This window comes from Labrus mixtus, chromosome 13, assembly GCF_963584025.1.
Source record: "Labrus mixtus chromosome 13, fLabMix1.1, whole genome shotgun sequence".
In the NCBI taxonomy this organism is placed as follows: Eukaryota; Metazoa; Chordata; class Actinopteri; order Labriformes; family Labridae; genus Labrus; species Labrus mixtus.
In genome coordinates this window covers 23,440,088-23,466,977 of record NC_083624.1, presented here as the reverse complement: position 1 = coordinate 23,466,977, position 26,890 = coordinate 23,440,088, and the positions used below count along the sequence as shown (strand labels likewise).

The following is a 26,890-nucleotide window of genomic DNA, read 5'->3' as shown; positions in this document are numbered from 1 at the left end:
GGCATGAAGAAAAACTGCTTTCACTGAGGTTGTAAGTTACAACATTTATGAGAATGAGAATGTTTCCTTTATAAAAACACATTTTAAAAATTGGAGCATTGTGTAAATGTTGAATGGAGTTGAGCTTGTATAGCACTTATTTTGTCTTCTAGCTACTGAAGACACTTTTACACCGCAGATCGCCCATTCACACACTGACGGCAGAGGTTGCTATGTAAAGTGACAATCAAACGTAACTAATCCCATTCATACACATTCATACGCCCCCAATGAAGTAGCCGGAGCAACTTGGGTTAAGTGTCTTGCCCAATGACAGATTGGACATGTGGCTGCAGGAGTTGGGGATCGAACCCCCGACCTTCCAGTTGAGGGATGACCGACTCTACCACTGTTTCACAGCCGCCCCCCAAAACAAAACTCTTCACTTTCATTTACTCTATAAATGTTTTATTTTAACACTGACTTGAACATGTAAATGTGGATAAGTTATATGTGAACTACTGATAAATAGATGTTAAAATATGATTTTGAACATTTTGAATTGGCCATCAACTTTTTTTGTGCTTGTGCTTACATTACATCCAAGTAAAAACAGTGATCATTATTAAATCTATGATTTCCTTTCTTAGAAAGAAACATATTTGTACATGTATTCCCATAACATGCATGCCCAATATGGAGTCATTGCATACAGCTTTTTTTGATTAAAAAGTTTTTCAAATTTGAAAGACAAACATCTTAAGACAGAACTTTTAACTTCCTTAAGTGAGCACATTTAATAAAATCAATTACATTGTTCAGTCACCCCTCTCCCACACTTTTTTTCTTGAGTTAAAATGAACAATCAATGTTTCTAAAGCAGCACTATATGTGAAACCTGTCTACTGTGCTCCTCAGCCCCATGGGAGGGCAGAGAAACAGAATCCATGGGAACCGCCTCACCAGGAATCAGCTGACTGAAGGGAGTAAACAGAAAAAAAGCCTGCCAGGGTGGTTTCATGATATGCACCATAAAAGTAAACCACAGAGACAGTGTTTAAATAAGGGACAAAAGGCACACAATTAATTGTTTTTGTCCTCTTTTTAAAAGTTCTAAGCCCAGACAGCTATTCATATCTAACAGGTTGTATAGTTTAATGTTTCTCAATTCTCAAAGTGAGTTTCAGTGTGGTGGCAGTAGAGCAGCTGCCTGTTTCAGTTGGCAGGGATAACCTATGCTGATGATACAGTACTGTGGCCCAAAGGCAAAACACTCTGTGGTATTAGAAACTAGTTAAACCACTTTTAAGAACAGCTGCAGGCATCCTGGCCTTTTTGAAATTGTTGATTTAGTGTAATCCATCTGTTTGAGGTTAAACCACTTTTCAAATGATGGCGCCTTCATTTTCAAATGTCATGTAGCCTTTCTCTGTTCTAACTACATGCAAAGCCCCAACCCACCCAACACAAAAAAAACAGAGAATAGTTGAAGTGAAAGAAAAATTAACTAACCCAACACTTACAAACTGTCACTCTTACTAATGCGATAGGTATGTTTTTTTGGCATCACACTTGAGATACTGCAGCATCTACTGCTCCACTCTTCATTTTAAGGTCAGCTTCTCTCCTGAGGCAGTGAGATTTAATATTACCAAATATGATCAATGGTGTCGCTTTCACATCGTATTAACACAAAGCACACAAAGAACTATTGAGTGGATGGAAGGCAATGTTATGGCACTTTTTTTTCGTTTCATATTGTTGCTTTTGACTTGTGTTTTCTTATGTCATGGAGAAGACGCTGGATGTTTATAAAATAGAGGATGTGAACATATTTCTACCAAATTTTGGTCTGGTTCATTTTCTATGTCGGCTACTGTACTACTGTAAAATGTCACAGGGAAAGCCTCCCCCCTTGTCTTCTTCTATGTGCTCTGTCTGCCCTCAAAGGTCTTTATTCACAAAGCTTTGTCCCACTTCTATTGTTTAAAAATATAGGTCCCCAAGGCAAAACTTAACTTACCTGTTTAGGTAACGAAAAAGGGAAAAGGACACAAAACTGAACAAAAGAGAGATAAAGAGATAGTCTGCACCTTTGAGAGTTAATAAGAGATATGTATGGGATTTAAACTCTTTATATACCATGTAATGAGTAACATTACAAATAAAAGTCAGGTTTACACAGGAAGAAAGGTAGGCTAATTGAAGTGTGACATGACATGAAAACTGTTTGCAAGACTTTATTAGTAGTGAAAAATAAAGCTACTTTTGCCACATGGACTCTTAGTGTGTTTGACTCATTCAGTGGATCATGGTGTGGCAACAGCGACCTCTAGCTTTCAAATGGCTTCAATGCAGATGTTATGCAGAGAAATGCATGTACCTTACAGGACAATGCACAATTTACATTTTGCAGACACAATTTCTACACTGCGGAATTTTGCATGTAGGCTACTCTTAAAATACTATGCTGCCTTATTTTGCATCCACCCTTAAATTTACTTGCAGGTCATATTTACGCATACTAATGAAAATGCGTCTTCTATTGAGTCTTTCTTGACATACCACCAGGTCAGTAAAATTGCAGTCTGGATTAGATTACTGTTATTGATTGGCTTTGAAGCATGTTGAACCTGTTTACAACATCAATGACTCAAGTGTGACTACTGGCAACACGACCAAATTAAATTGCCATGTTTGGATTTTCATTGTACAAAATTGATGGCATATTTATTTTTAAAAAGCCAATAAAAAAGGTAATTGAGTGAAATATTAGTTTAAAATAGCATGAATAGCATTAAACCATGAACAACAACTTGCAAAAAAAAATCATAATTAAAGAAAATGTTAAGGATCATTTAGACCTGTGGTTTCACTACTTGTATCTAAGGAAAGCTGTGAGGTGTTTGTATTTAATATGTGTGCGAATCTAAATAATCTAGTTCATCAACAACCTCAGAGCAGACAGCGCCTCGCGCCCTTTTCTTGAAATCATATTTTGTACTTCCTATTACACTCCCTCTTTCGGCTACGTCGATCATTGTTTCTCAATGGCTGTCCCAAAAATGAAGAGGTGTCTTTAAGGTGTCTTTTTTACAAGTCACTTTTATTCGTCTTTAACTTTGGCAGAAACGTAACTGCTCTATAGCCACACCTGCTCATTTTGCCATAACAAAGTAGCCTCAGAAAGATAATAATGACTAACATTATAGCCTACAACAATATCATGCAATAAAGTTGCTCGCGCATTCACGGAGCGCGTCCGCGTCAGAGTCCGGTGGGCGTGGCCTGAGGTTGAGTATAGCGTGACAGCTCCTCGCCCACCTGACATTACTTACTCACTCGGACCACATTGACGGCAGCTGTGAGAAGCGACTGACTGACAACTTCAAATCCAACTTAAAAACCTGCTTTTCCTTTCCAAGAACATTTTCTACTAAGAAGCGACAATGGTGAGATTGTTTTTTTTAAAGTTTCAGTTGGAGCGAACTCTCTATTGAAACATTTCCTGTAATGTATCCTCTTAATCTGAGTGTAGCCTACATTTCCTCTGAAGTGTCAATTCTACGTCTTGCGTCTGTGAATATTGATTGTTTGAAGGTGTCAGAAAAACATGTCAGATTGAAGTTGCGACTGCTCCCTGTGCGCTCCTGCAGCAGCGCTCATATATCAGAAATAGACTCACAGACTGGCAGTAAAGCTGAGCTGGCTGCTGGCCTGGAAGAGCAGGTGCTGATGATTAGTCTAGGTTTTCAGCACATCAGGGGAAAACAAACAAACACATCTGACTAAATACATGATAAAGCTCTTTGTGTCATAATATTCTGAAACTGCAGTCCAGACAGATATCTCTAAATCCCTACTCAAGGTTGTAGAATATAACCACATTGTAGGTCCCAGTAAGGAATTAAGGCGTGTCTCGTAAAAAAAAAAAAAAAAAAAAAAACTAACAACATGTCAGCACAGATCGAGGCCAATTTTTCTTCAGGGCGGGAGCTTCCCCCTCCAAATTCAAACAGCCATGAATACGTTGTAAAAGTGACTGATATGTGTCAGACTGGGTTAACCAACAAAGCAGGAAGTTGTTTTCTTACAGTAGAAAGTAAAGTCACGTGCTGTCTAATGGTGAAATCAGACTAAAAGCTTATCGCTGCAACATGAAGTTGATTGTTAAAACTGTGTGTTAAAGACTTATGATCCAGGGGCAGGAACTATCCCCCAAACATATCTTTGTACTGTTTGCATAGTAGTATAAACACAGCTTGTTTAACAGTACTGTTTATGCAGACCAAACGGTATCATTGTGTATAGTATACCCGCCCTGATCAAACAGTTCTGATCACTCCCTTTTAGTTCCTACATTGTTAGTGTTGCATAACATAAAGCATCAGACAGACAACTGTTACTCAGCTTCTTGTTCAAGCACCTAACATTATCACACGGGGTTAAACTATAACAGACGACAGGATCATAATTCACAAGGCACCTCCACTCTCAGGAAGGTATTTCTTTTTAATTGGCATAATCCAGGCTTGGAGCACAATGGGGTTGCATGTCCCGCTCAATTAAAGCGTGTCACATCCGGATACGTCATGATGATGGATTTGAATGAAAAGAGAGGCTTTACAGAGAGCATTAATGTGGTCAAGAAGTAACATGTCGGCCAACCGGTTACTTTCAAAGTGCATGTGAAGGCAGGTGGAGTGCTGTTCTGCCTCGCCTATTTGCCCATGGCCCTTTTTTGTTGGACTTCTTCAGTCTTAGCTACACTGACCTCTTGTCTTAAACATTTAAAAAATGCCTCTCCTGAATTGAGACAAATAGAACAGTCAGCCAGTAGGGGCTTATCACGCTGGCCCACATCAGTTGAGTTGGTATGGGTGATCACCACAGGAAAGGTTACTTATTAGGATCAATAATGTTCATATTTGAACAGGAATATCCTCAACAAATGGTATGGCACCCTGGGATTTAGCCTTCAGCATTAAAGTAATACCTTGATTTAGGTGCCTCATTCCATAGTATTCTTCTTTTTTTATATACTTTAAGTTCAAGAACACAGCAGGGTGAAGACCATGTGTGAGCTTCAGTGAACGAGTAGGATATCAGCCAAAGTATATTTAGCTACATACATGACAAGGCATGGACACTGTCCCATTAAATCATGATCTATCCTCATCTTGTGTTTATGGTAAATAAAGTCTTTAAAATACGCAGCGTGCAATGTGGAGATCTTTCTCTTTCTGGTTCACTTTAAATCTCTCCGTCTCACTCTGTCCTAGATAAGCTGTCTTTTTTTTCTTTTTTTGAGACGTTGACAAAACTGGATTCTCAAGTCTGTTTTGGTGAAACGCTACATGGCGTCTGTTTTTGTCATCCAGACACACCCTGACAGGTTCTTGAGACAACAAGAGTTTGGCATTTGACAGTGCTTAACTAATGGTTATTTACTCATAAAGGAATGAAGAGCAATATCCCAACATTCAAGTAACAACAACAACAACAGAAAAACAAATGTTGCCTTTAACATAAATTGTTTCAAAATATTCATAAATGATCGTGCTGCTTATTTCCGAAAGCTTTGAGCCGATCAGGTGTAAAATTCAACTCAGCAATGACCACTATTTTGGAGCCTGCCAGTCAGTGTTTACTGAAACAGCCAGCCTCTGCTGCCTGGTGTCAGGTTAGTTTTAGGAACCTTAAAATAGCAGCTGCACAGAGCTCTGCTAACCTGGAAACCCACGGTCACCTCCGCTTTGCATAGATTCTGGTGGTGCATGAGGGAAAGCTAAAAATATTTTTTTGACCTACATAGATTAAGAGAAAGTTTAAAAAAAAAAAAAAAAAACTCTGTCCAGCTAGGCTGCCGCCCCCATTTCTCAGCCACCATTACCCACCGTCTGTCTTATCATTAAGAAGGGGAAAGGATATATTTATATAACTATAACAGCCTGCCATGTAGCCAGAAAGGATTTAAAGTATGTCAAAGGTTTTCACTGCGGTATGAAGTTAAATCAAGTAGTACAAAATTTTTTGTACTATTATTTGAGTTCAACATCCATAAAGATTCTTCTCCTACATTCAAAAGAAAAAATGTTCCCTGTATCAAATTAAGGAAATGTGAAAACAGAAAATAAAAAAATAGATTCTGCTTGCTTAAAATCCAATTTTTGTGAATTTAACATTTAGAAGTTTATCAGTAAACAACATTAAGACTCATTTCAGGGTCTAATGACTGTTTGGTGATATGCTAATGAATGTTTGATCTAGAAGAGGACATTGATGGATTCATTCTCCTGTACTGTACAGTATATCATTTTACATCATGACTCCGGAAAGCCCATTAAAAACGGATGGAGGAATATACTAATCAGTCAGGAATGTATGCCTCCTGGCTAATGCCATTCCGGACAAAAGTTTCTTTGATTCAAAATCTGTCAAATCCAGCATAGCGATTTAAAAACAACGTTTTAATGATTAGCTTTGTTTTCTGCATGATCCAATGATAGCAGACATGTAGGGTTACATACTTTAGTAAAAGAAGAATATCTGAGGGTTGATCAATATTTATGAACACTCACATTGCCCTAACTTGTTTTTTAGCCTCAGGCAGTTCCAACTACATCTGTTGTGTTCAACCGACTACAAGGAAAATTGAATTGACTTTGATTGTAATCTCTGTTTTTTTCCACCCACATGAAAATATTCTTATATATATTATAGATGATCAGACTTGAGCAGATAGTCTTCTTAGATGTAGAGACATCATCAGATACAATACAACTAAGTATTACAAGTGTTGAATATCCCAAATCTTTTTTTATAGTAATGTTATCCTCCTGCGCATACAAACTGTTTTGAATAGGCAAACAATTATGAAAATCTAATACTGAAGGGAGAGGCTCATGTTTATACCACAATACATGTAAATCTTGCATCTAATATCGAGTACAATGTTTAATTATGTAAAATTCATATCATTTTTCCAAATAAACCAATAATATTTACAGTTAAGGTAAAGTTGGGGTGTTTTGTTATAGTCATAGTTTCTTTTATAATTTTGGTGATCTTGGCAGGAAAAGGGTTAAGTGCCCAGTCGTTCTGTTCCCAGCTTGAACTCCATTTCAGGCCGGGAGCCTTGCTCAAACAGTCACATGAGATCTACTGACCTCAAATACCTCAAATAACTCTTTCTTCAACCTTTGAGAGGAGTTTGTAAAATGTGCATTTGAAGTGCAGTTTTTGTGTAAAATGTGATCAAAATCAAGAACAACATGCCGCTGATTAGAATATTCAGTCCTTCCTTAGTCCCTGTTCCACCACTGTATCCTTCCTCCCTGTGCTTGAATCTTTTTCCTGCCCCCTTTTTAAACTTTTTTTTCCCCCCCCTTCTCTTCCAGCGTGAATGTATCTCAGTCCACGTCGGCCAGGCTGGTGTCCAGATGGGGAACACCTGCTGGGAGCTTTACTGTCTGGAACACGGCATCCAGCCGGATGGTCACATGCCTGCCGTCAAGACTACAGAAACCAAGGATGACTCCTTCACCACCTTCTTCAGTGAGACTGGGGCTGGAAAATATGTCCCCCGGGCCATCTTCGTTGACCTGGAACCCACTGTCATTGGTCAGTAGTTGAATGGGCTTGTTATGTTAAATGCATCAGGCACTATCCATTTCAAAAGAATCCTGTTGCCAATGCAAGATTTAATGTGAAAATGTATAGAAGCTACATATAGAAGCTTGTTGGAACATGTTCCAACAAGCTGTGACTAGCCTCAAAAATATTTAAGTTATATTGCCCAATGTTTTGAGAATGTTTGTGTTCTGCTTATTTTACCTTTTCATACCATTTACCAACCATATTTGTTGACAAAAGTTCTTCACATTACAATGTGCTTGTAATCTGAAGAGAAATACAATTAGAATTGTGTCTGGGCTTGGTAGCACAAAATAGTTTGGTTGGGCCATCTTTCATTTGTATTACTACAAAGTTGATAGTCAACTTTGGAATTCCTTCAGTAAAATAATTTGTCATTGTCGCTTTCATTCTCTAGATGAGGTACGCACAGGAACGTACCGCCAACTCTTTCACCCTGAACAGCTGATCTCAGGAAAAGAAGATGCAGCCAACAACTACGCCCGTGGACACTACACCATCGGCAAGGAGATCATTGACTCTGTCCTGGATAGAATCCGCAAACTGGTAAGACTACAGGAGGTAGTCAGTTTTTTTTTTATGCAGGGCTCCATGCAGTTAGCCTGATATTTTCTTGAAGCCTTGATCTATATACTTGCACAGACTTGAACCCAGACCTCATACTACATTACGTCTGACTTCTTTTCTTGTTTCTATAGGCCGACCAATGCACAGGCCTCCAGGGATTCCTTGTCTTCCACTCCTTTGGTGGGGGAACTGGCTCAGGTTTCACCTCTCTGTTGATGGAGAGACTCTCTGTCGATTTTGGGAAGAAGTCTAAGCTTGAATTTGCCATCTACCCAGCCCCCCAGGTTTCCACAGCCGTGGTGGAGCCGTACAACTCCATCCTGACAACCCACACCACTTTGGAGCATTCCGACTGTGCCTTCATGGTGGACAATGAGGCCATCTACGACATCTGCCGCAGAAACCTTGACATTGAACGCCCATCGTACACTAACCTGAACAGGCTCATCAGCCAGATTGTGTCTTCCATCACGGCTTCTCTTCGCTTTGATGGAGCCCTGAATGTTGACCTTACAGAGTTCCAGACCAACTTGGTGCCCTACCCTCGTATCCACTTCCCTCTAGCCACCTACGCCCCGGTCATCTCCGCAGAGAAAGCCTACCATGAGCAACTGTCTGTTGCTGAGATCACAAACGCCTGCTTTGAGCCGGCCAATCAGATGGTGAAGTGTGATCCTCGTCATGGTAAATACATGGCCTGCTGTCTGCTGTATCGTGGTGATGTGGTGCCCAAAGATGTCAATGTCGCTATTGCCGCCATCAAAACCAAACGTACCATCCAGTTTGTGGACTGGTGCCCGACTGGCTTCAAGGTGGGCATCAACTATCAGCCTCCAACTGTGGTTCCTGGAGGAGACCTGGCTAAGGTGCAGAGGGCTGTGTGCATGCTGAGCAACACCACCGCCATCGCTGAGGCCTGGGCCCGTCTCGACCACAAGTTTGACCTCATGTACGCCAAGAGAGCCTTTGTCCACTGGTATGTTGGGGAGGGAATGGAGGAGGGAGAGTTCTCAGAGGCCAGAGAAGATATGGCCGCCCTGGAGAAGGATTATGAAGAAGTTGGGATCGACTCTTTTGAAGAAGATGAAGAAGGGGAGGAATATTAGACAGGCTTAGTTCTCATTTGCAAATTGTTTTCAGGGACTTAACGGTCAATTTATTTAACAAATCATGCTAAAATAATAGATCGTATTTTGCATTTTGGTTTCAATTCTAAAAAAAGTTGTTTTTCTTTTTCTTTTTAAATGAAATTAGTGCCTATCTGAAGTTGTTTCTTGTGCCTTCAGAATCATTATGTTTTTGACATCTTTTGTGACCATTTCTAACAGTTTATTGATTAGTTTTATCAATATGATAAAATATTGTGCAAGAACTCGATTTTTCTAAGTTGAAAAACTGTGTTGTTGCTCAATAAAACTTTCCCCTAAATACTGCCTTTTTTGTCTTTGTAAGAATTAATCTATGGTTATTTAGGATTTTTGCTGAGACCCTCTTTATGGCATAATAATTTGCACGAACTTGGATTCAATAGCAACAGTTAGTGAGCTAGACAAATTTGGAATCATAACAAAACTAGCTCAGTAAATATAATCTAGTCCAGCCTAGCTTGTGAAGCAGTTTCAAAAGGGAAAGGGAAAAAATGAAGGGCTGCAAATGTCATTAGTCAAATTGTCTTTTACATTGTAAAGTTTTTAAGATTTAGCGTTGTCTTTTTTGCATCTCTCTCTCAAAAGCTTTTACCTTCCCATGTTGGAGATCCTATCGGTAATTCAAATGTGATGCAATCATTTAACACATTCAGATGAACATACTTTACCAAAATGACCTATTCTAATGTAGAAAATGTAATTTTACTTTCTAACATTTAAGATTTAGGACAGTACCATGTCTCTTACAAATACAACTGCCCATTTTGGACATCATATATGGTTAGTATACCACAAACTACCCCCTCCGAACTGTATAATCGCTCTGTGATCAGGAGAGCCACGCTGATCACAGAGGACCCCTCTCACCCCCTCCACCACTCCTTCCAGTTACTGCCATCAGGCAGACGCTACAAAGTCCCTCCGGCCCGGAAAAACATCTACAAAAAATCCTCCATTCCCTCTGCAATAACCATTCTGAACAAAATCAAATAGACCCCCCTTTTTAGAAACTGTTGTTTTTAAGTCCTCTTTTAATGTACTGCACTTTCTGTTTTTAATGTAAGTTGTGTTTATTGTTCGAGCCTTGTCAAAGGAGAATTTCCGTCTCTGTTGGGACAGACAATAAAGTCTATCTATCTATATGAAACGCATTCAGATAAGCATTGGCTTGTAATTGTAAAATTACTTATTATTGAACATATGTCGTCCTATTTGGATGTGAGAGATTGTGAGGAGAGTTCAAACAAATCACAACAACCTGGGTGAAAATATATTATTCCAGTGGTTCAGACTTTATCATGCCCTCCCTTTGAAGAAGGAAAACGCTCGTATCAAAAAACCATCAAGATTGTGCACGTTCATTTCCCCAAAAGAGTGCAAACATGGGACTCAATAGCATTTATTTACCCTTTCTATGTTAACTGATAATATGTCTATTTACAAGAGTTTGTATTCCTCTATTGGCCTATTTTTTCTTTAACTTTAAAAATTAACCCAAGAGCGTGCTGGCAATATTGTAATCTTCTAGGCTTATTTCTTTGAGGATTTAAGGAGAAGTTATTTGTCCAAAGGTCACAATTTCAAATACTAACTAACAAAATAAAACCATATTGAAGTACAAAGGAAGCTATAGCAGCCTTCTTTCAACTCCAGTTAGTAGGCTAAGACCAGATGAGTTAAGCGGCATATGATTTTTGCGGTCACTTGCCTAGATACAGTGGGTAGCTCAATTTCACCACTGACTCGACTGACACTGTTCTCATCTTTACTGCTGTAGGCCTAATTATACACAAGCTGGGCTATGACGTAACTGCAGACTCACTGCCCCCGCTCTGTGTGTGCCATTTACTCCAGAAACCCCAAATAAGACTGTTGTTGGTCGATAATCTAGATTTATCAGACACACAAATAACTTTGTTCAAACTTCAGAACAGCTTTACAAGGGTTTCTTTGTTCTCCAGTTTTCATTTATGTGGTTAACCCTAAACTAAACTGTATAGCCTACACACCATGTGTAGGGCATGTTGATTTCAAGAGGCTCCACACATAAAGCCGACGACTTGATGGCGCCCCCTGGTGGATGTTGTTGAGTTTGCAGAAGCTGGGCTTGCATTTTCGAGAGGGCATAGACCAGAAGTACTCAAGGGTTGTGTAACTGAAGTGTACACAGCGAACGAGTCTGAGTTTTTAAACTGGAAAGTAGGCAAAATGGCAACACGCTGGGGAATATGCAGTGCGGGTAAAATAAGTCATGACTTCTTGGTTGCCTTGCGCACACTGACTCCAGGAGACCACGAGGTAATAAAACGTTTTTGAAGCGCTTTGTGTAACGTTGGATTTTGTGAAACATGTTCCTGTATGAATAAAGTCAATGTCCCACTCACGTGGAATCATACATAGCCAAGGTTGCGCACAAAGTCAGATCCACCGAGTTGCTCTTGTGCAAAGTCTATATTATATTTGCTTTGTGTGTTATGACCGGTTCCTAAATGTGCATTGTGTAAATCACTGCTGCGTTACTTCTGTCCTCAGATAGTGGCTGTTGCAGCGAGGAACTTGCAGCATGCTGAAGAATTCGCCAAAAAGCACAAAATCCCTCGAGTATATGGGAGTTATGACGAGTTGGCTAAAGATCCAGGCATTGGTGGGTTCCTCTGTCAGTAGGAAAGAAAGACTATAATTGAATGTTTGTCTTTAAGCGTTTACAGTTACAGAATCTCTAATAATATTGAACTCTTGGGTTATTCATTACAGACTGTTCTCTTCTTTGAACAAGTATTTGATCATAACAAATAATTTTCCCCTTAAATTCTAGATGTGGTTTACATTGGCACTGTCCATCCATACCACCTGACCACTGGCAAACTCTTTATGAAGGCCAAAAAGAATGTACTGATCGAGAAGCCACTTGCCATGAATTCAAGGGAGGTACAGGAACTCATCTCTGCAGCCCAAGACAACAGTGTCTTTCTCATGGAGGTAGCAAAATTATATTTCTTTTTTTTTAGGCTCTCACCTTACACGCTGTCCATATTTACAAAATACTACTGTGTTTCCTCTCAGGCCGTTTGGACACGTTTCTTCCCAGTGTCCCTTGAAATAAAGAGAGTGTTGGGCCAGGGTGAAGTGGGTGATGTTCAGATGGTGAGGGTTGATCTTGGGGCTCCACTAACACACATCCCCCGCATGGCTGAGAAGGAGTTAGGAGGGGGGGCGCTCCTGGACCTGGGCATCTACTGTCTGCAGTTTGTCTTCATGGTTTTTAATGGCGAGAGGCCAGAGTCCATCCAAGCCACGGGACACTGCATAGACACAGGTGATAGGCTTGTAATCATAATGTTTCATGGAATATAAGATATTTATATAGTTACTCTTAACAAATAGACTCTCTTCTTTAAAGTGTCCTCTATAAAATACAATACAAGGGTTGTCAAGGCTGTTTATACATCTGTTGTCCAGGTGTTGATGGGACAGCAGTTCTGGTCCTTAAGTTCTCAGGAAACAGACTGGCTGTTTGTACTTGTTCTATCACCATGATGCTCTCCTGTGATGCTGTCATCACTGGGACCAAAGGCACCATAAAGGTAAGCAGTAGAGTAAGACATACACAAAGAAAAGTTGAAACCTCTCCATTCAGAAGCAAATAACACAGATTTGCTGACAAGCAAATCTGTGTTATTTATCTCCTTCATCATAATGAGTAGGTTTAACTCTTTGTGCATGCCAGTTACCCAACCACATGTGGTGCCCCACATCCTTGGAGGTGAATGGGAAGGAGATGCAGTTCCCTCTGCCGGAGGCTGCCATGCCATTAAACTTCACCAACAGCACAGGTCTAAGATACGAAGCGGAGGAGGTCCGCCAGTGTCTGCTGAAAGGTACAAAATGCTGAATTGCATTACGGTAATCTCTTGTCAGGTCAAGTGTGATCTTGAGGGTTTAAACTGTCTACTCAATATATGCATGCATATAACACAATGCATTCTAAGATTTTCTATTGTTGTGGTCTCTTGTCTTGTCATTACTTTTCCCTCTAGGACTGAAGGAGAGTCCAGGGATGCCATGGGCTCACTCCAGCCTGATAGCAGATGTTATAGATGAGGCCAGAAGACAACTGGGAGTGACATATGACCAGGACAACATCCAGTGATGTCTCCTTAGCAACAGTTAGAGAATAAACATGTGCCTCAACATGCAGAAGGACCAAATCATACGTAATTCATATTTCCAGTAATTAATTTTAAAGCTTGGACAGGTGTGTGTGTGTGTGTGTGTGTGTGTGTGTGTGTGTGTGTGTGTGTGTGTGTTTGTTCATGCATGCGAGTCAGTGGGTAATACAGAAACATAATGAATGCTTTGTCTAAAAACAAGTCTTAGTCATAAGCCACAAGACCAAACCAAAGCATCTACTGTGTGGCACATCAAAATGTTTCTTAAAAAAAAAATTACTTATTGACATTGTTATAGTAGTCTATTTAATTCCTGTTTAATGTACAATTATTTTAGTTTTGGAAATAAAGGGAAGTCAATATCAAAGTTTTTCACATTTCTTTGTTTTTCTTAGGACATATTGCATTTCCAAATTTTCATATGAATCATTACTAGTCACCAACTTTTAAAGTTTGCCTTTGTTTTCTTTAGGGATGGGCCAATAAGAGTCCCTGCTGAATCCAAGAATAGATTTGTAAGTTTACTAATATTTATACAACATTTATATAAAAAAGAGATGAATATTAAGACATGTTCAACCCCTTAATTACTTGTCATATAGTGCTCAGTTGTGTGACTGTGTCAATATAAATACTTAACAATAAAAATGTAGATTCATTCATATAAATATAGGCTTTGCTTCATAAATTCAAATTAAATTCTAATTTGGTCATAAAGGATACAATTAATGAGTAATATGTCTGATGGCCCCTCTCCTAAATCTGCAATGTAAAACTCACAAAATCAGTAACAAATGTAGTGTATGAATAATGCAATATTAATCTCCCAAAAACATTTCAGTAGAAGTAAAGAGAATAATCAACTGAAATATTTAATTTAATCATTAAAGGAAATGTTGTAATTGACAGCACTGGAGTTGGAAAATCATGTAGTTCAAAATACAGACTTACTTTGATGTTCGGTGTCCATTAAAGAAGCATCAGCGCCATCTGCTGTTCACCGAGGGAAGTGCAAAAGCTTACAGCACCTGGTATTCCCAGGCGGTCTCCCATCCAAGTACTAACCAGGCCCGACCCTGCTTAGCTTCCGAGATCGGACGAGATCGGGCGTGTTCAGGGTGGTATGGCCGTAAGCGAAGGAACAGGTCTCAAACGGAGTATTTAAATATGCTTTAAGACCACGCTTTCGCATTGAAACGTAAAAACAATTTAGGAAAAATTACGAGGAAAAAATAAGATTAAAAACATTATGCTCATGTTGACGTTAAACAATTTAAGATTACGTATTTTTAATTTCTATACATCTAAAAACAAGTAAACCACGCATACAGTCAGATAAAACTTAAACACAGTATATGGTACAGTATGACATTTGCTGAAATGTGTTTGACACATAGACTGTAAACATTACATACGCTGCATATCATTATTATAGAATGTTACTGGTTGCTCAGCAACTGCACAGACGCTTTTTTACAGTTCCGGAAGTGCGTGGCTCACAGGAAATATGGCGCACAGAAGAACAGAGCAGATACCGATAGTATTTATTTTATCAATCTATTCATTTTCCTCATTATTTTTAACCCTTCTGGTGTCTTTTTCTATATTTGAAACAGTTATCAGTGAAAATGCGTTCAGTGCCAGTCACACAGCCAGTATATCCATCGCTGCTGCTCGAGATTTACGGTAAGTTTGTGAAGCGTAAAGTTAGTGTTTGCTAGCTGCTGTATGCTAACGCAGGAGTGGTTACAGTGATGGAAAGGACTACGTTTGTTCAATGTTAAAGGTTATGCTTATTTGCATCCTAAACAACTATAGTCTCAAGCCATACTTCATCATTTTGAAGCAGTTGTTCTATCCTGCGTACACTAGACTAGACGACTCGTGTTGTGCAGTGAGTGCAAAGTGAAGGTGTATGAAACGTTACCTTACTCAATGAAAATTGTTGCCAATTAAAGACTTTTTGTTTCTGTGCAGCCATACAGTCTTTGGTAACCTATTTTCTTTTTATATTTGAAAAACACATGTCTTGAAGAGGATATCGGCACATAAATACTTCAATAACATTAGAGCTTTAAATGTCCTTTATCCGCCCATCTGAGACTATAACGTTGCTGTCTGCATCGTTTTAATCTGAGATTACTCTTGCTGTTTTGGGATCGTTTTTATGTCACGTCTGCCAGAACTCACCTTCACTGATTAACCCTGTAGTGCGAGGTAGAGAGCTGTACTGTATGACTTAGGGCTGGAAAATATATCGAGTTTTTAAGATATATCGATATATTCTCAAACAAGATATAGGGTAAGACAATACCGTTAAAATCGATATAGTTTATGTTTCATTAAAATAACGTTACAGAGGTGCCAGGTCACTTTTTTCTCATCTCACTGATGATGACTGACTGTCTCTCCCTCTTAACCCTGCTCCTCCTCTCTCTCTCTTTTATTGTATTTAAGGAACATTTTTATTTTATAATATTACTTTTTAAATTCACAAACAGGTTGTTTATTTTCCATGTGTTTTCACTTAATAAAATACATATCAATATATATCGAGTATCGCCATTCAGCTAAACAATATCAAGATATGAGTTTTGGTCCATATTTCCCAGCCCTAGTATGACTCCATTTAAATGAAGCCTATCGAAGAAGTCTTGTAGGTTATATCAGAGCCTTGCTGTTTCTGTTTATATTTACCGCCCAATGCAATTTCCAAATCACTGTTTTTTGTTGTGAATTTTGGCATATCGTCCGCCAGTACTCAAAAGCGTATCAACAGTGGAATTATCTCGTTGTTAACAACAATTTTCTAATATGTGGCATATTTGGGTTAATGGTGTATTACTTAATGTAGGCCTATTATTAAATACATTGGATTGAAGTGATGGGCCATACTTCAAACTACTCATATGATGTGATATTTTGTGGCACATTATTAGATTAGTGTTATAATGACAAAGATTTTGACATTTGGTGTTTCTAAAATGGTATGAGTTTGTTGTGGCGATAGGCTCTCCTCTTTGACCTCTATTTTCATCATATGGCTCAAGTGAGCGAAGGTCAGCAGATGAACTTCACACATTTATAATTCGATTAAGGTTGCTTATTGTTGACTGTGATCAGTTTCAACTTCACCTTATTATTATTTATTATTATCCCAAAATAAGTTAGATTTGCAGCAGGCATCAAGACACGACAGACAGATACACAAAGGCAAACATCAGAAATACAGAAAATCTTCAACTTAAGTGAAAACAAAGGTACTTCAACCACCCTGGTCCGGTCTGTTCAGACACAGCACAAAAAGTGCATTGTAGTACATACCAGTAGTTATAATGAATCAATAAATAATCACAAATACAATCTAAAAATTCAAATCTAAAAATCTGTCTTACCAACATACACTTAAAACACACAAATTCAGCTTTTCAATAGCGACAGAATGTCTGGCACGTCTTGTTTTGGTTCCAGGCATTCTGTAACGACAGCCAGAAGGAAGGAGATCAAACTCAACCAATGGAGCGTGAGCGTGTGTTATTGTTTATCTAAACAACTAGTTTTAGACAAATGAATCTGTAGGTAGAAATATTATATATTATATATTATATAAAAGTCATCCACTACAGGAACATTCTCAAACTCATCATTTAAAAGACTCTCAATGACCGTATCGTTAGCAAATTTCACTAACTGCCTATTTTTATAATTACTCCTACCATCCAGCCATTAGTGTACAAAAATAAAAAAGAATGGAGAGAGCACACAGACCTGTGGGGAACCAGTGGAAGAGGATAAGACACCATTAACTCTGAAACACTGTGACCTGTTGGACAGAAAAGCCACATTGAAGCTAACACAATTTGAATTCAAGTTAAAATGAGAAAGGAGTTTCTCAGAAAGGCTGAAAAGTATTAACAGCTGATGAGAAGTTAATGAACAGGAGCCTAGCAGGAGTTTTTGAGTCTTCCAGATGTTGAACTCAAACATTTAGCAGAGTTAGTGTTGCATCTTCAACACACCTGCTCGCCCTGTAGGCAAACTGAAGTGGGTCTAACTGGTCTTCCAGCCGCTTTAGTATGTCCTGCTTTACACGTTTCTCTAAGGGCCTCATCATCAGAGAGGTGAGAGCTACTGGTCTAAAATCATTCAAGGTTTTGGGATTACTCCACTTAGCCACAGGGGCGGTGGTGGCATGTTTTTCACACTTTAGGAACTCTCTGCACTTGAAGAGAAAGTGTAAAGATAACTTGAAAAATCCCACTAAGTTTTATACCAACCCCAAAAGATTTCAGGTCAGTCTCATAGAATTTAGATTCCAATGTTTCTTGATATTTTAGTTTTGTCTGTGCAATTTCCACAACATCTGTTAGTTTGTCTATGTTGTCAGATGCAGTACAGTTAAAGCACCCTAAAAGGCCAGCGTGCTATCTTCACTCCACAGATAGACTTCATGTGCCTGAACCTTGTCCCAGGATGCGGGGAACAGATTGTTGACCATGTTGTGGTCAGAGGATCAAAGAGGAGGGCCAGCGACAGACGTATAGGCACATTTCCTTCACTAAACAAAGACTTTACTGCTGCTCTTTTTTCCCGCCTCCTCAGGTACCTTCTATATGACGTGAACCCCCCTGAGGGTTTCAATCTGCGGAGGGATGTCTATATCCGCATGGCCTCCTTGGTGAAGACCTTGAGGAAGGATGGGGATGACTGGGTGTTGGTGCTCCCCCCATGGGGTCGCCTGTACCACTGGCAGAGCCCGAACATCCACCAGATCCGCATCCCATGGGGAGAGTTCTTCAGCCTCACTAGCCTGCAGGCCAACGTCCCTGTCATTGAGTACGAGGAGTTTATTGCAGGTGAGCTTTTTCATTTTGGTGACTCCAACAAGAGTTGAATTTATTGTATTTTCAGTTCACTAATTACAATTACCACTCCTTTATCCGCTGTTCAAACAGACGTCCTTAGCTCAGCTTAATTGTAATGAAGATAAACATTCAGCTGTGTGTGTGTGTGTGTGTGTGTGTGTGTGTGTGTGTGTGTGTGTGTGTGTGTGTGTGTGTGTGTGTGTGTGTGTGTGTGTGTGTGTGTGTGTGTGTGTGTGTGTGTGTGTGTGTGTGTGTGTGTGTGTGTGTGTGTGTGTGTGTGTGTGTGTGTGTGTGTGTGTGTGTGTGTGTGTGTGTGTGTGTGTGTGTGTGTGTGTGTGTGTGTGTGTGTGTGTGTGTGTGTGTGTGTGTGTGTGTGTGTGTGTGTGTGTGTGTGTGTGTGTGTCCTGGTGTTTAGAGAATGGAGGCCCATTCATAGACCAAGTTCTGGTTCTGCAAAACTACGCCGAGGGATGGACTGATGGGAAATGGGAGGAAAAAGTAGATGAGCGGCCATGCATTGAGAAGATGATGTACTCCAGAGATAAACAAGGATTCTACAGGTAATGCTGCTAAATTCCCCAAAACAACAAGAGCAATTTAAACCTAAAGTGCAAACATATAAACTCTGTAGACTTCATTTATACCTTTGACTAAACAATATCTGTCATTAGACTGATGCTTTCTGAATGAAGTGGTGACCAAACATTCTCAGTTTATTGCTCCAACAAGAGATTGATTAAGAAGTAGTGTCAGAAGACGGCTTGTCACTAGAGATGAGAAACTGAAGGTTAGATAAAGTAGACCTACTTCAGACAGTGATTGATTGTATTTACAGTATTTCTGTTTTGGTGGTATCCATCTCTACTTCTATGTGTGTACATCTCTCACCAGTTTATAATTGATCTTGTTTGTTTGTTTGTTTCCCAGGGGCTGGTTTTGGGGCTTCGAGGAGACAAGAGCTCGAAATGTAACATGTATATCAGCCCAAGGCCATGCTTCTATCATGGCGCCTGTACTTCAGAAAAACATCACAGTGACGTGAGTCAGAGCAATAACTTGGTGTGAAAATGTACCCACTACTTACATTCATACATACGCTGACTGATGTGAAGATCTGTAAAGCACTTACGGCTGCTAAAACGTGTTTGTTGCAGATAACATGATTGAAGGATAATCAAGCTTTTATTGAGCTTGAGTTTATTCTGAATTTTGATCCTGTACTCTAGCTGCCTTTTTTCCTTTGTAGGGCAGTATTATTAATCCTCATTCCTTTTGCAAATATCCCTAAACTATAGGCTGTTTAAAACAAAATCAAACTCTTTCTCAGACATACAGATGTAATTTGTACAAACATTCATTGAAAAATCATGAAAACTTCAAGGTGCCTCAAATCTTCAAAAAGTTGATCTAAATTTGGTTTAAAAAAAACAAAAATCCTCATTCCTTCTCTTCATCATCTGATAAATCAAGACCTTTCACAACGGCAGTTAACGGTCCCAATATGTTTGAGGGTTACATATTGCTCCTTTAAACTGTCTTTAGAAAACATTTTAAAGTTATATTTTGAGGTTTTGGATGGCACAATATTTTGACGTCTCCGTTTTTTTCTCTTAAAAACACACTGAAATAGACCCCTGCATGCATGAATTCTAAAATCTGCTAACGTGTTTGTTTTTTTTAATGTTTTTTTTTTTTTTTAGAGTGGACATGATGCAACACTACAATGCAAAAAAATACTTTTCATTTATTTAGATTTGAATGAATAAAGAAACAATCGCCTTTCAAAAACATTTGTAGTTGTCACATGTCCACTGGGGGGGAGAGAATCATTTAAATTCAAGTTTTGAAGGATTGGTTTTATATTCAGAATTGAGCAAGTTACAGTTTAAGAATATAAATCAACTGATTTGCAGAAAAAAAATGGACTCCACATCAATTATTTTCACGATCAGCAATCTGAGTATTAATATTATTGTCATTGAAATATTAACCAGCAATGCATGATGTCCAACTTAGTGGATAGTTGATCAACAGCTTTTGAATAGCTGTCCACTGGAGTGACCACTATGACCAGTATTACCAGTATAACCAGTTAAGAAATTTGAATAATTTTTGAGCTGGAAAACTATGAGTGACCCTTTCCCAGGTTACACAGATTTAAGCCAAGTTAAATGTATGAATATAAAGAGAACGAGCATGAAATGAAAAGAAACAGTGTTTTTTTTAAATAGTATAGTAATAGCATTATATTGACAGTAGCATTGGCAGTTATGATGTAAGAATAAACCATTTTAACTGTAACAGATAGTAGATGTTAGACATCACATGATATGAAATGCAATGTATGTTAACATGTTTTTTTTTCTTTTTTTACATCAGATGACAAGTGTAGCTAAGTGACTAGAAAACATGTGACTTAAATGACCCTGTCTAGACACCTAATTGATCAAATGTTTCCTTAAATGTCAGCTTATAAGTCAGGCAGCCAAAGAATCCAGCATACATCCTCTTTGATTCTTCTTTTTGAAACCCCTGAAATATGATCTGAAGAATGGGTATAACTCACAGTGTGTTCTTTCAGATCCTGGTACACTGTCAGGGATTAACTGGTTTTTGTCAAACTGATATTTCACAGTTCCGTTATGCTGGATCGGGCAGAGACTCTTCTTCATGATCACTACGCTGGGAAGGATTACTGGGATGTAAGTCAAGTTCAAGAGCTGACATATTAAAACCTTTTCTGCAATTACTGGTGTCTAGTTTCTCCAAGCTAAACGTTGGTAGATATTAAAACAATGCTCTTCTTTAAACAGAGAATGACTTGTTATTGAATGTATAATTGCTTGAAATATTTAACCCATGACTTAAACCACTTTGTTTGAAATCTGTCTTTGTTGTGTGTTAGACCCGCCGCAGTATGGTTTTTGCCAAGCACCTGCGCCTCATAGGAGATGACTTCAGAGCAAAGTACCTGAACTCTTCGGATGACAGAGACAACACGGTTTACAGTGAGGACTGGACTCGCATGAAAGTGAGTCAGAGTGTCGGAATGATGCACGTTTACATGATTGTTTGAAAGGCTTAAAGGTGTGGTAAATGTTTGGTAGGTTACATGATCACCACTTCTTCTACAGAATGTTAGCATTCGTTTTCCCGCAGAAGTCATTCCCCTTCTCTTTTTCAGAATGTGTTGGATTCTTTGAGTTGATCACATCTAATAAATTCAGATGCAGCATTGATTTCTCAATAGCTGTTGGCTTGTTGGATGTAACATAGTAGTCTCAAAAACTTGGGTTTGTTTGTGTAAATGCTGTTTACAATGCAAGCAAACATATTATGTGACAGCAGTAAGTCATTTTTCAGCTGAAGAATCCCTTTTTGGTGTTTAAAATGTTCAAAAAACTGCACTTAAATCACCTGTCACACTAAGAGCTATTTAAAGAAAGAATGTGCCAATTCTTGAACCAGTAGGTGTGGCCCTTGAGCACCAGCATTAAACCAAAACAAACAGCTATTTGGCGACACCTAACCTTAAGCCTCCGCTCTCCTAGCGACACACCTCCAACCCCTCTCCACTCACGTTTGCACGAAGGAGTTGTCAAATATTTCCAGTCTATGATTAGAACGCACCATAATTAAGAACCATTAAGTGCAATCGGCGGACAAGATTGACCTTTGTTCGAGCTGCAATTGCCTGTGTCCTGCATTGTTGTGTTAGCAGGCTAATGTTAGCACACTTGGGTTAACACATAAATTGACACGGAATGAGTGTGATCTTAACACACATACGTGACATCAAAATAAGCAGTGAGTAGGCTGTGTTATTCTTCTTTTCTCTAGTCCTTCACTAAAAGAGCTTTATACACCTTTTATATGAAGTTGTAATATGAGATCAGAGAAATGTAGGGCCTGTTTTGTCTTTATTTCCCTCTCAGGCCAAGCTGGGCTCAGCTAAAGGTGGTCCGTATCTTGGAGTCCACTTGCGCAGGAAGGACTTCATCTGGGGGCACAGAGAGGATGTACCCAGCCTGAAGGGGGCCGTCAAGAAAATGCGCAGCATGATGAAGAAGCACAAACTAGACAATGTGTTTGTTGCTACAGACGCAGATGGGGACGGTATGGACACACAAGCACATTCAGAAACAACTTTGAATTTAGTGTTCATTTTTATTACCCAAACACAATGGAGAAAGATGTTTTTTATATTCTCAACTTTATTTACATTGTACTTTTCATACACACATGCATGCAGCCCAAAGAATGACAGATATTGACATTATTGTCAGTAAAACTTCTGCTTGTTTGAAGCTTATGAATGTATGTTTTAAAGGTTGGTACAATTCACCTCATGTATTAGGCACAAATTAAATGTCCACCATTTTTAACAGAACTAACACAATAAGCTGTAAGGTAATGCTGTAAGAGCTATATTAACATGTAGTACAGGCATATCAATAACCTCTGAACCACTATAAACAGCCTTATTATCGTGTGTTGTCTGTGCTATTTGTAGAATTGAAGGAGTTGAAAAAGTTGTTGCCAGAAATGGTACGGTTTGAGCCTTCCCCCGAGGATCTGGAGCTCCTGAAAGACGGAGGAGTGGCCATCATTGACCAGTGGATATGTGCACATGCAAGGTAAATTAGATTTCATGGTTAAGTTAAATCTATATATCAGCCATAATGATGGCTATCAGAAGAAAAAGTTATCCATTGGCTTATTGCCTAGCAGGCAATAAGATTTTATGTATTTTCTTTTTTTTTTCCAAGTGTGATGTCTATAGTTTAAAAAAACTATGATCTGTCAGGTCTGATACATTTATTCAACTTAAACAATGTAGTAATTTCCCCCCACTAGTGGTCACCTTAAATATCTATAGAATCTATAAATCTATTACTGTCACCACATCAAAATATTTTTCCAGTAATTTGATCTATGACCAGATAACTGCAAAGAATATTTAATATTCCCATCAGGCTCACGCAGTTGTCACTATGCTATTGTCATCTTTGTTCACTTTACATTCTCTCTCTGTACAGTCACTTTTACTCACTTGTTGAGCAATATCTTACACAATCACAGTACACTTAGAAAAAACATAGACTGTATATATTTCACATGACTTCCTTTAATATTTGTTTTGTTAATTGAACTATTTTTAAGTTTTAAGTCAAGCTAACAACTCTGATTCTGAACTAATATGTTGAGTGTGTTTTATTAAACAAGTGCCCATGCTGATGTCTGCGTAGCCTCATGAAGCTGCAGACACAAAGTCGTTTTTTAATAAAGACTGTTGTGTTTTGACTGATTTGGCAAAGACTTTAGACAGTGGAAAACCACTTGGGATCGCTGTATTACAAAAAAAGGTTGTCATGAAGAACTTATGAGTTAATGATTCATTGGCCAACTTTGTCACATGTTTTTAATGCTGAATTACTCAAATAGTTCAGAAGCTTTCTTCCCTGCCCATGGAAAATATTCATCTTGAAAAACTGGTCCTGGCGCGTGTTTGTGTTGCTTCCATGCCTTTTAACCTTCTAAAGTACAGTACGTCTTGCATGACTGTCTACTTTTGTTTTGATTTGAGTTATTGAATCATGAAGTCTCTTTTCTTTTCTTTTTTTTAGATATTTTATAGGCACATCAGTATCTACCTTCTCTTTCCGGATCCATGAAGAGAGGGAGATCCTGGGTTTTGATCCCAAAATGACATACAATCGTTTCTGTGGCGACACTGAGAAAGAATGTGAACAGCCAACACACTGGAAAATAATCTATTGATGTGACCTCTCTGATTTACCTGACACACGCAAGTGCCAATAGCAGTGTTAAAAAGGGACATTTATTATGAATTCTACGAGATATCTTGACTATTTTACTGTGTAGTTTTTACATTTTATTAAGAGTTGTGCAATCCGGTCCGTTTGGGACCACTGCGACTGAACCTTACGAACAAAAAGCCAAGACTGTGCTGCCAAACATGTGTTCCTTTAGTGTTTAAATTCAATCTTCAACTGTTTTGTAGGTTGTGTGTTGAAAAAGTTCATCCCTCATGTCTGCCTGTTAAATGTGTCTTATGACTGAAACAGATCGTGTTGTACGAGTATTCCAAGTTCAACATTTTGTGAGATTCAAAGCTGTTCAGCCTCTAAACTTTCTATCATTAAATATTCTTCTTCTTAAAAAAAACACACATGTATGAAGTTGCCCTCAGAGATCAGATCACAAGCACACTATGAAGATGCATTTTTTAATTTAAAGAGGACTTTGCTTTAATGGGGAATCTGTTTACAATCTGTGTTTTTAACTAAAAAACCATTGTGTTGCCCTTTGTTTTCACAAAAAAATGTCTTATTGTAGTTTCTCTTTTGCATAACTTGTATTTAAAGTGAAACCTGCATTGCTTTTGCTTTGATATATTTCCTTTTTACTGCCTTTGTTTGCACATCGTTTCATTTCTTAGTGTGTTATTGCATCCAATTCTAGATCAATTGGTTAGCACGTGTGTCCTTATTTTTTTTGCACATAAACCTATAAAAAACAACTCACAAAACACACTGCTCTATAGCGCTCCTAGTGGTCAAAAACTCCACATGATACCTTTAAAATGGCATATAATACATCTCAGTTGAGGATTTGTTCAAAGAATAGCTATCTCTGTTTTGTCCATTGTTTTTCAGTTTTATGTGGAATATATGCTCGTGTGAGTTTTGTATGCAGTGCCAGTATTATCTTTGTTACATGGGAAATGACATGATGTTTAAAAAAATCATTTGTCCTCTCATTTGTTTTATAAACCTTATGCTGTATATAACATGGAGACCATTATAGTGTTATCACCAGGGATACAAAGTTTTGAAATGCCTCCGAGGAGCCACTGTGTCCAGCCAGACATGAAGCTGTTATCTTAAAAAAAAAATGTTGATCCTGAGGATGTCCACCTTTTGATCTTGTATGGGTTTTATCTAAAGACTCATTTTGTACAGCTGATGTGTACTTTTGTTGTTGAATAAAAGTTTTAAGCAGAGTCAAAATAGTTTGGAATACGACTTTGTGAAATAGAATACAAGTTTGTGTTGTAGTGTGATAAGTATGCCTGACACTACATTTAACCATCACATCCAGACTTTAACAAACATTAGAAGTGCTATGAACCTTTACATTGAAATGAGTTTGACTGTGGTTGTACTTCTTAGGAATCCCAGCCAATTTAGGATTTTAGGATACAATTCTTTACACAGAAAAACCAGTTGGGCTTGCTTTGTAGTGAAAATATACAGCACAGCAGTTACAAAGAGTCACTTGTCATTGTATGTGTCTCACCCTGAAGATCCATATAGTTCATTAAGTTGCCTGACAGGTGTTCCTGTCAAGAAATGTGCTGACTAGGGTTTCATGTTAGTGAAAGAACACTCCAACAGGAAGTTCATGCCTTCAGAAAATTCAGACCTATCATTTCCGGCGGTTGTATAAATGAAAAATGAAGAGGTGAATGACTGAATGAGTGAAATGTAAAATTTGCTTAAGAGTCACATCAAACTTTAACATAAAGTCTGTTATCGATAAAAACTTCACTTCTTGCAGACATATATTTTTGTTTTTAAGATTCAGTCTTTGAGTGTGACACTTGTTTATCAGTGTGAATTGTGTTTGTTTATCCTTTCTACATAGCCACAAGGTGTGCAGCTCCTTGTGCATTCCCTGCATCGTTTTGACCTCTCCCTGTGGATCCCCTACATGATGTATAAGTGGGATTTATCCCTTTGGAGACCTATATCTCCCTGACAACACCTTATAGACAATTGAGTGAGTAATGGTAGGCTTCCCTGATGGTGTTTCAGTTGGTGCTCTCCCTTAAACAACAGTAATTTATTTTGTAATGTAAAGATGTAATCTTAATGAATCTCTACTTCAATTCATACATTAAACCCTTAGGATAAACTATACGTAGAATATACATTTTGAAGCAGCACTTATAATGCCAGTATCTGTCACATATGTGAAAACCACTTTTTAAAACTGCATGAGCATCATTTCTGTTACATTGTAAAAGATAGAACTGTTGAAAGGTGATCCTTTTTTCTTCTTCTTTTCTTTCTTTAGAACAAATTGTGGCTATAGAAGAGGATTTTATTTTTTTGCTTCTGATTTTTTTCTCTGAATTCTGAGATTAAAGACAGAATTGTAATTAAAGTTGAGATTGTATTTTTGCGTATTGGTGTTTTTTTTGGCAGTTTTTTTGGTTGTACCTACTACATCATAGACTATTACTAGTTATTATTGTTTATAGCCTAGTTATGTTTTCTTGTATTATTTTGTTGTTTGAAAGTACTTTAAAGCATTTTTATTAAGTGGAAGGAAGTTAGGGGAAGTTTAAAATAGAAATATTACAGGCAACAAAACCCTTGCCTTTTTATTATTACAATATTTTATTGATTTTTATTTGATTTGATGTTTTTATACTCCTATACAAATCTAGCTTGACGTTTTAATTTGCTATAAAAGT

At 38.3% G+C, this 26,890-nt stretch overlaps 3 protein-coding genes and 1 non-coding gene across 4 annotated transcripts; 3 read left to right on the top strand and 1 right to left on the bottom strand.

Moving 5' to 3' along the window:
- The first annotated feature begins 3,278 nt into the window (after positions 1–3,278).
- On the top strand, positions 3,279–9,635 carry LOC132987277 (tubulin alpha chain-like). The gene is made up of 4 exons (XM_061054234.1): positions 3,279–3,431; positions 7,380–7,602; positions 8,033–8,181; positions 8,334–9,635. Exons 1-4 carry the CDS (start codon positions 3,429–3,431, stop codon positions 9,306–9,308), a joined length of 1,350 nt encoding a protein of 449 aa, XP_060910217.1. The 5' UTR covers positions 3,279–3,428; the 3' UTR covers positions 9,309–9,635.
- A 1,829-nt stretch (positions 9,636–11,464) lies between these two features.
- Positions 11,465–13,886, top strand: LOC132987276 (trans-1,2-dihydrobenzene-1,2-diol dehydrogenase-like). Its single transcript, XM_061054233.1, has 7 exons — positions 11,465–11,648; positions 11,883–11,994; positions 12,166–12,329; positions 12,414–12,666; positions 12,810–12,934; positions 13,078–13,228; positions 13,388–13,886. The coding sequence occupies exons 1-7, from the start codon at positions 11,559–11,561 to the stop codon at positions 13,498–13,500; spliced, it is 1,008 nt and encodes a 335-aa protein (XP_060910216.1). The 5' UTR covers positions 11,465–11,558; the 3' UTR covers positions 13,501–13,886.
- Positions 13,887–14,535: 649 nt separating this feature from the next.
- On the bottom strand, positions 14,536–14,654 carry LOC132987616 (5S ribosomal RNA). Its single transcript, XR_009675674.1, has one exon. It is a non-coding gene; the product is annotated as a 5S ribosomal RNA (ribosomal RNA).
- A 364-nt stretch (positions 14,655–15,018) lies between these two features.
- Positions 15,019–25,411, top strand: pofut2 (protein O-fucosyltransferase 2). The gene is made up of 9 exons (XM_061054232.1): positions 15,019–15,205; positions 18,122–18,375; positions 18,800–18,944; positions 19,312–19,422; positions 21,020–21,086; positions 21,290–21,415; positions 22,320–22,500; positions 22,898–23,021; positions 24,012–25,411. The coding sequence occupies exons 1-9, from the start codon at positions 15,027–15,029 to the stop codon at positions 24,163–24,165; spliced, it is 1,341 nt and encodes a 446-aa protein (XP_060910215.1). The 5' UTR covers positions 15,019–15,026; the 3' UTR covers positions 24,166–25,411.
- Positions 25,412–26,890: the final 1,479 nt, after the last annotated feature.

Excerpts from the sequence above, each read along its gene's own strand:
- LOC132987277 (XM_061054234.1), top strand. Across the intron at positions 7,603-8,032 it reads CCTGGAACCCACTGTCATTG|ATGAGGTACGCACAGGAACG; the intron begins GTCAGTAGTTGA and ends TTCATTCTCTAG. Across the intron at positions 8,182-8,333 it reads TGGATAGAATCCGCAAACTG|GCCGACCAATGCACAGGCCT; the intron begins GTAAGACTACAG and ends TTGTTTCTATAG.
- LOC132987276 (XM_061054233.1), top strand. The coding sequence starts at position 11,559 with ATGGCAACACGCTGGGGAATATGCAGTGCGGGTAAAATAAGTCATGAC. Across the intron at positions 12,667-12,809 it reads GGGACACTGCATAGACACAG|GTGTTGATGGGACAGCAGTT; the intron begins GTGATAGGCTTG and ends TCTGTTGTCCAG. Across the intron at positions 13,229-13,387 it reads CCGCCAGTGTCTGCTGAAAG|GACTGAAGGAGAGTCCAGGG; the intron begins GTACAAAATGCT and ends TTTTCCCTCTAG.
- pofut2 (XM_061054232.1), top strand. The coding sequence starts at position 15,027 with ATGGCGCACAGAAGAACAGAGCAGATACCGATAGTATTTATTTTATCA. Across the intron at positions 15,206-18,121 it reads GCTGCTGCTCGAGATTTACG|GTACCTTCTATATGACGTGA; the intron begins GTAAGTTTGTGA and ends CCGCCTCCTCAG. Across the intron at positions 21,087-21,289 it reads CTGGGAAGGATTACTGGGAT|ACCCGCCGCAGTATGGTTTT; the intron begins GTAAGTCAAGTT and ends GTTGTGTGTTAG.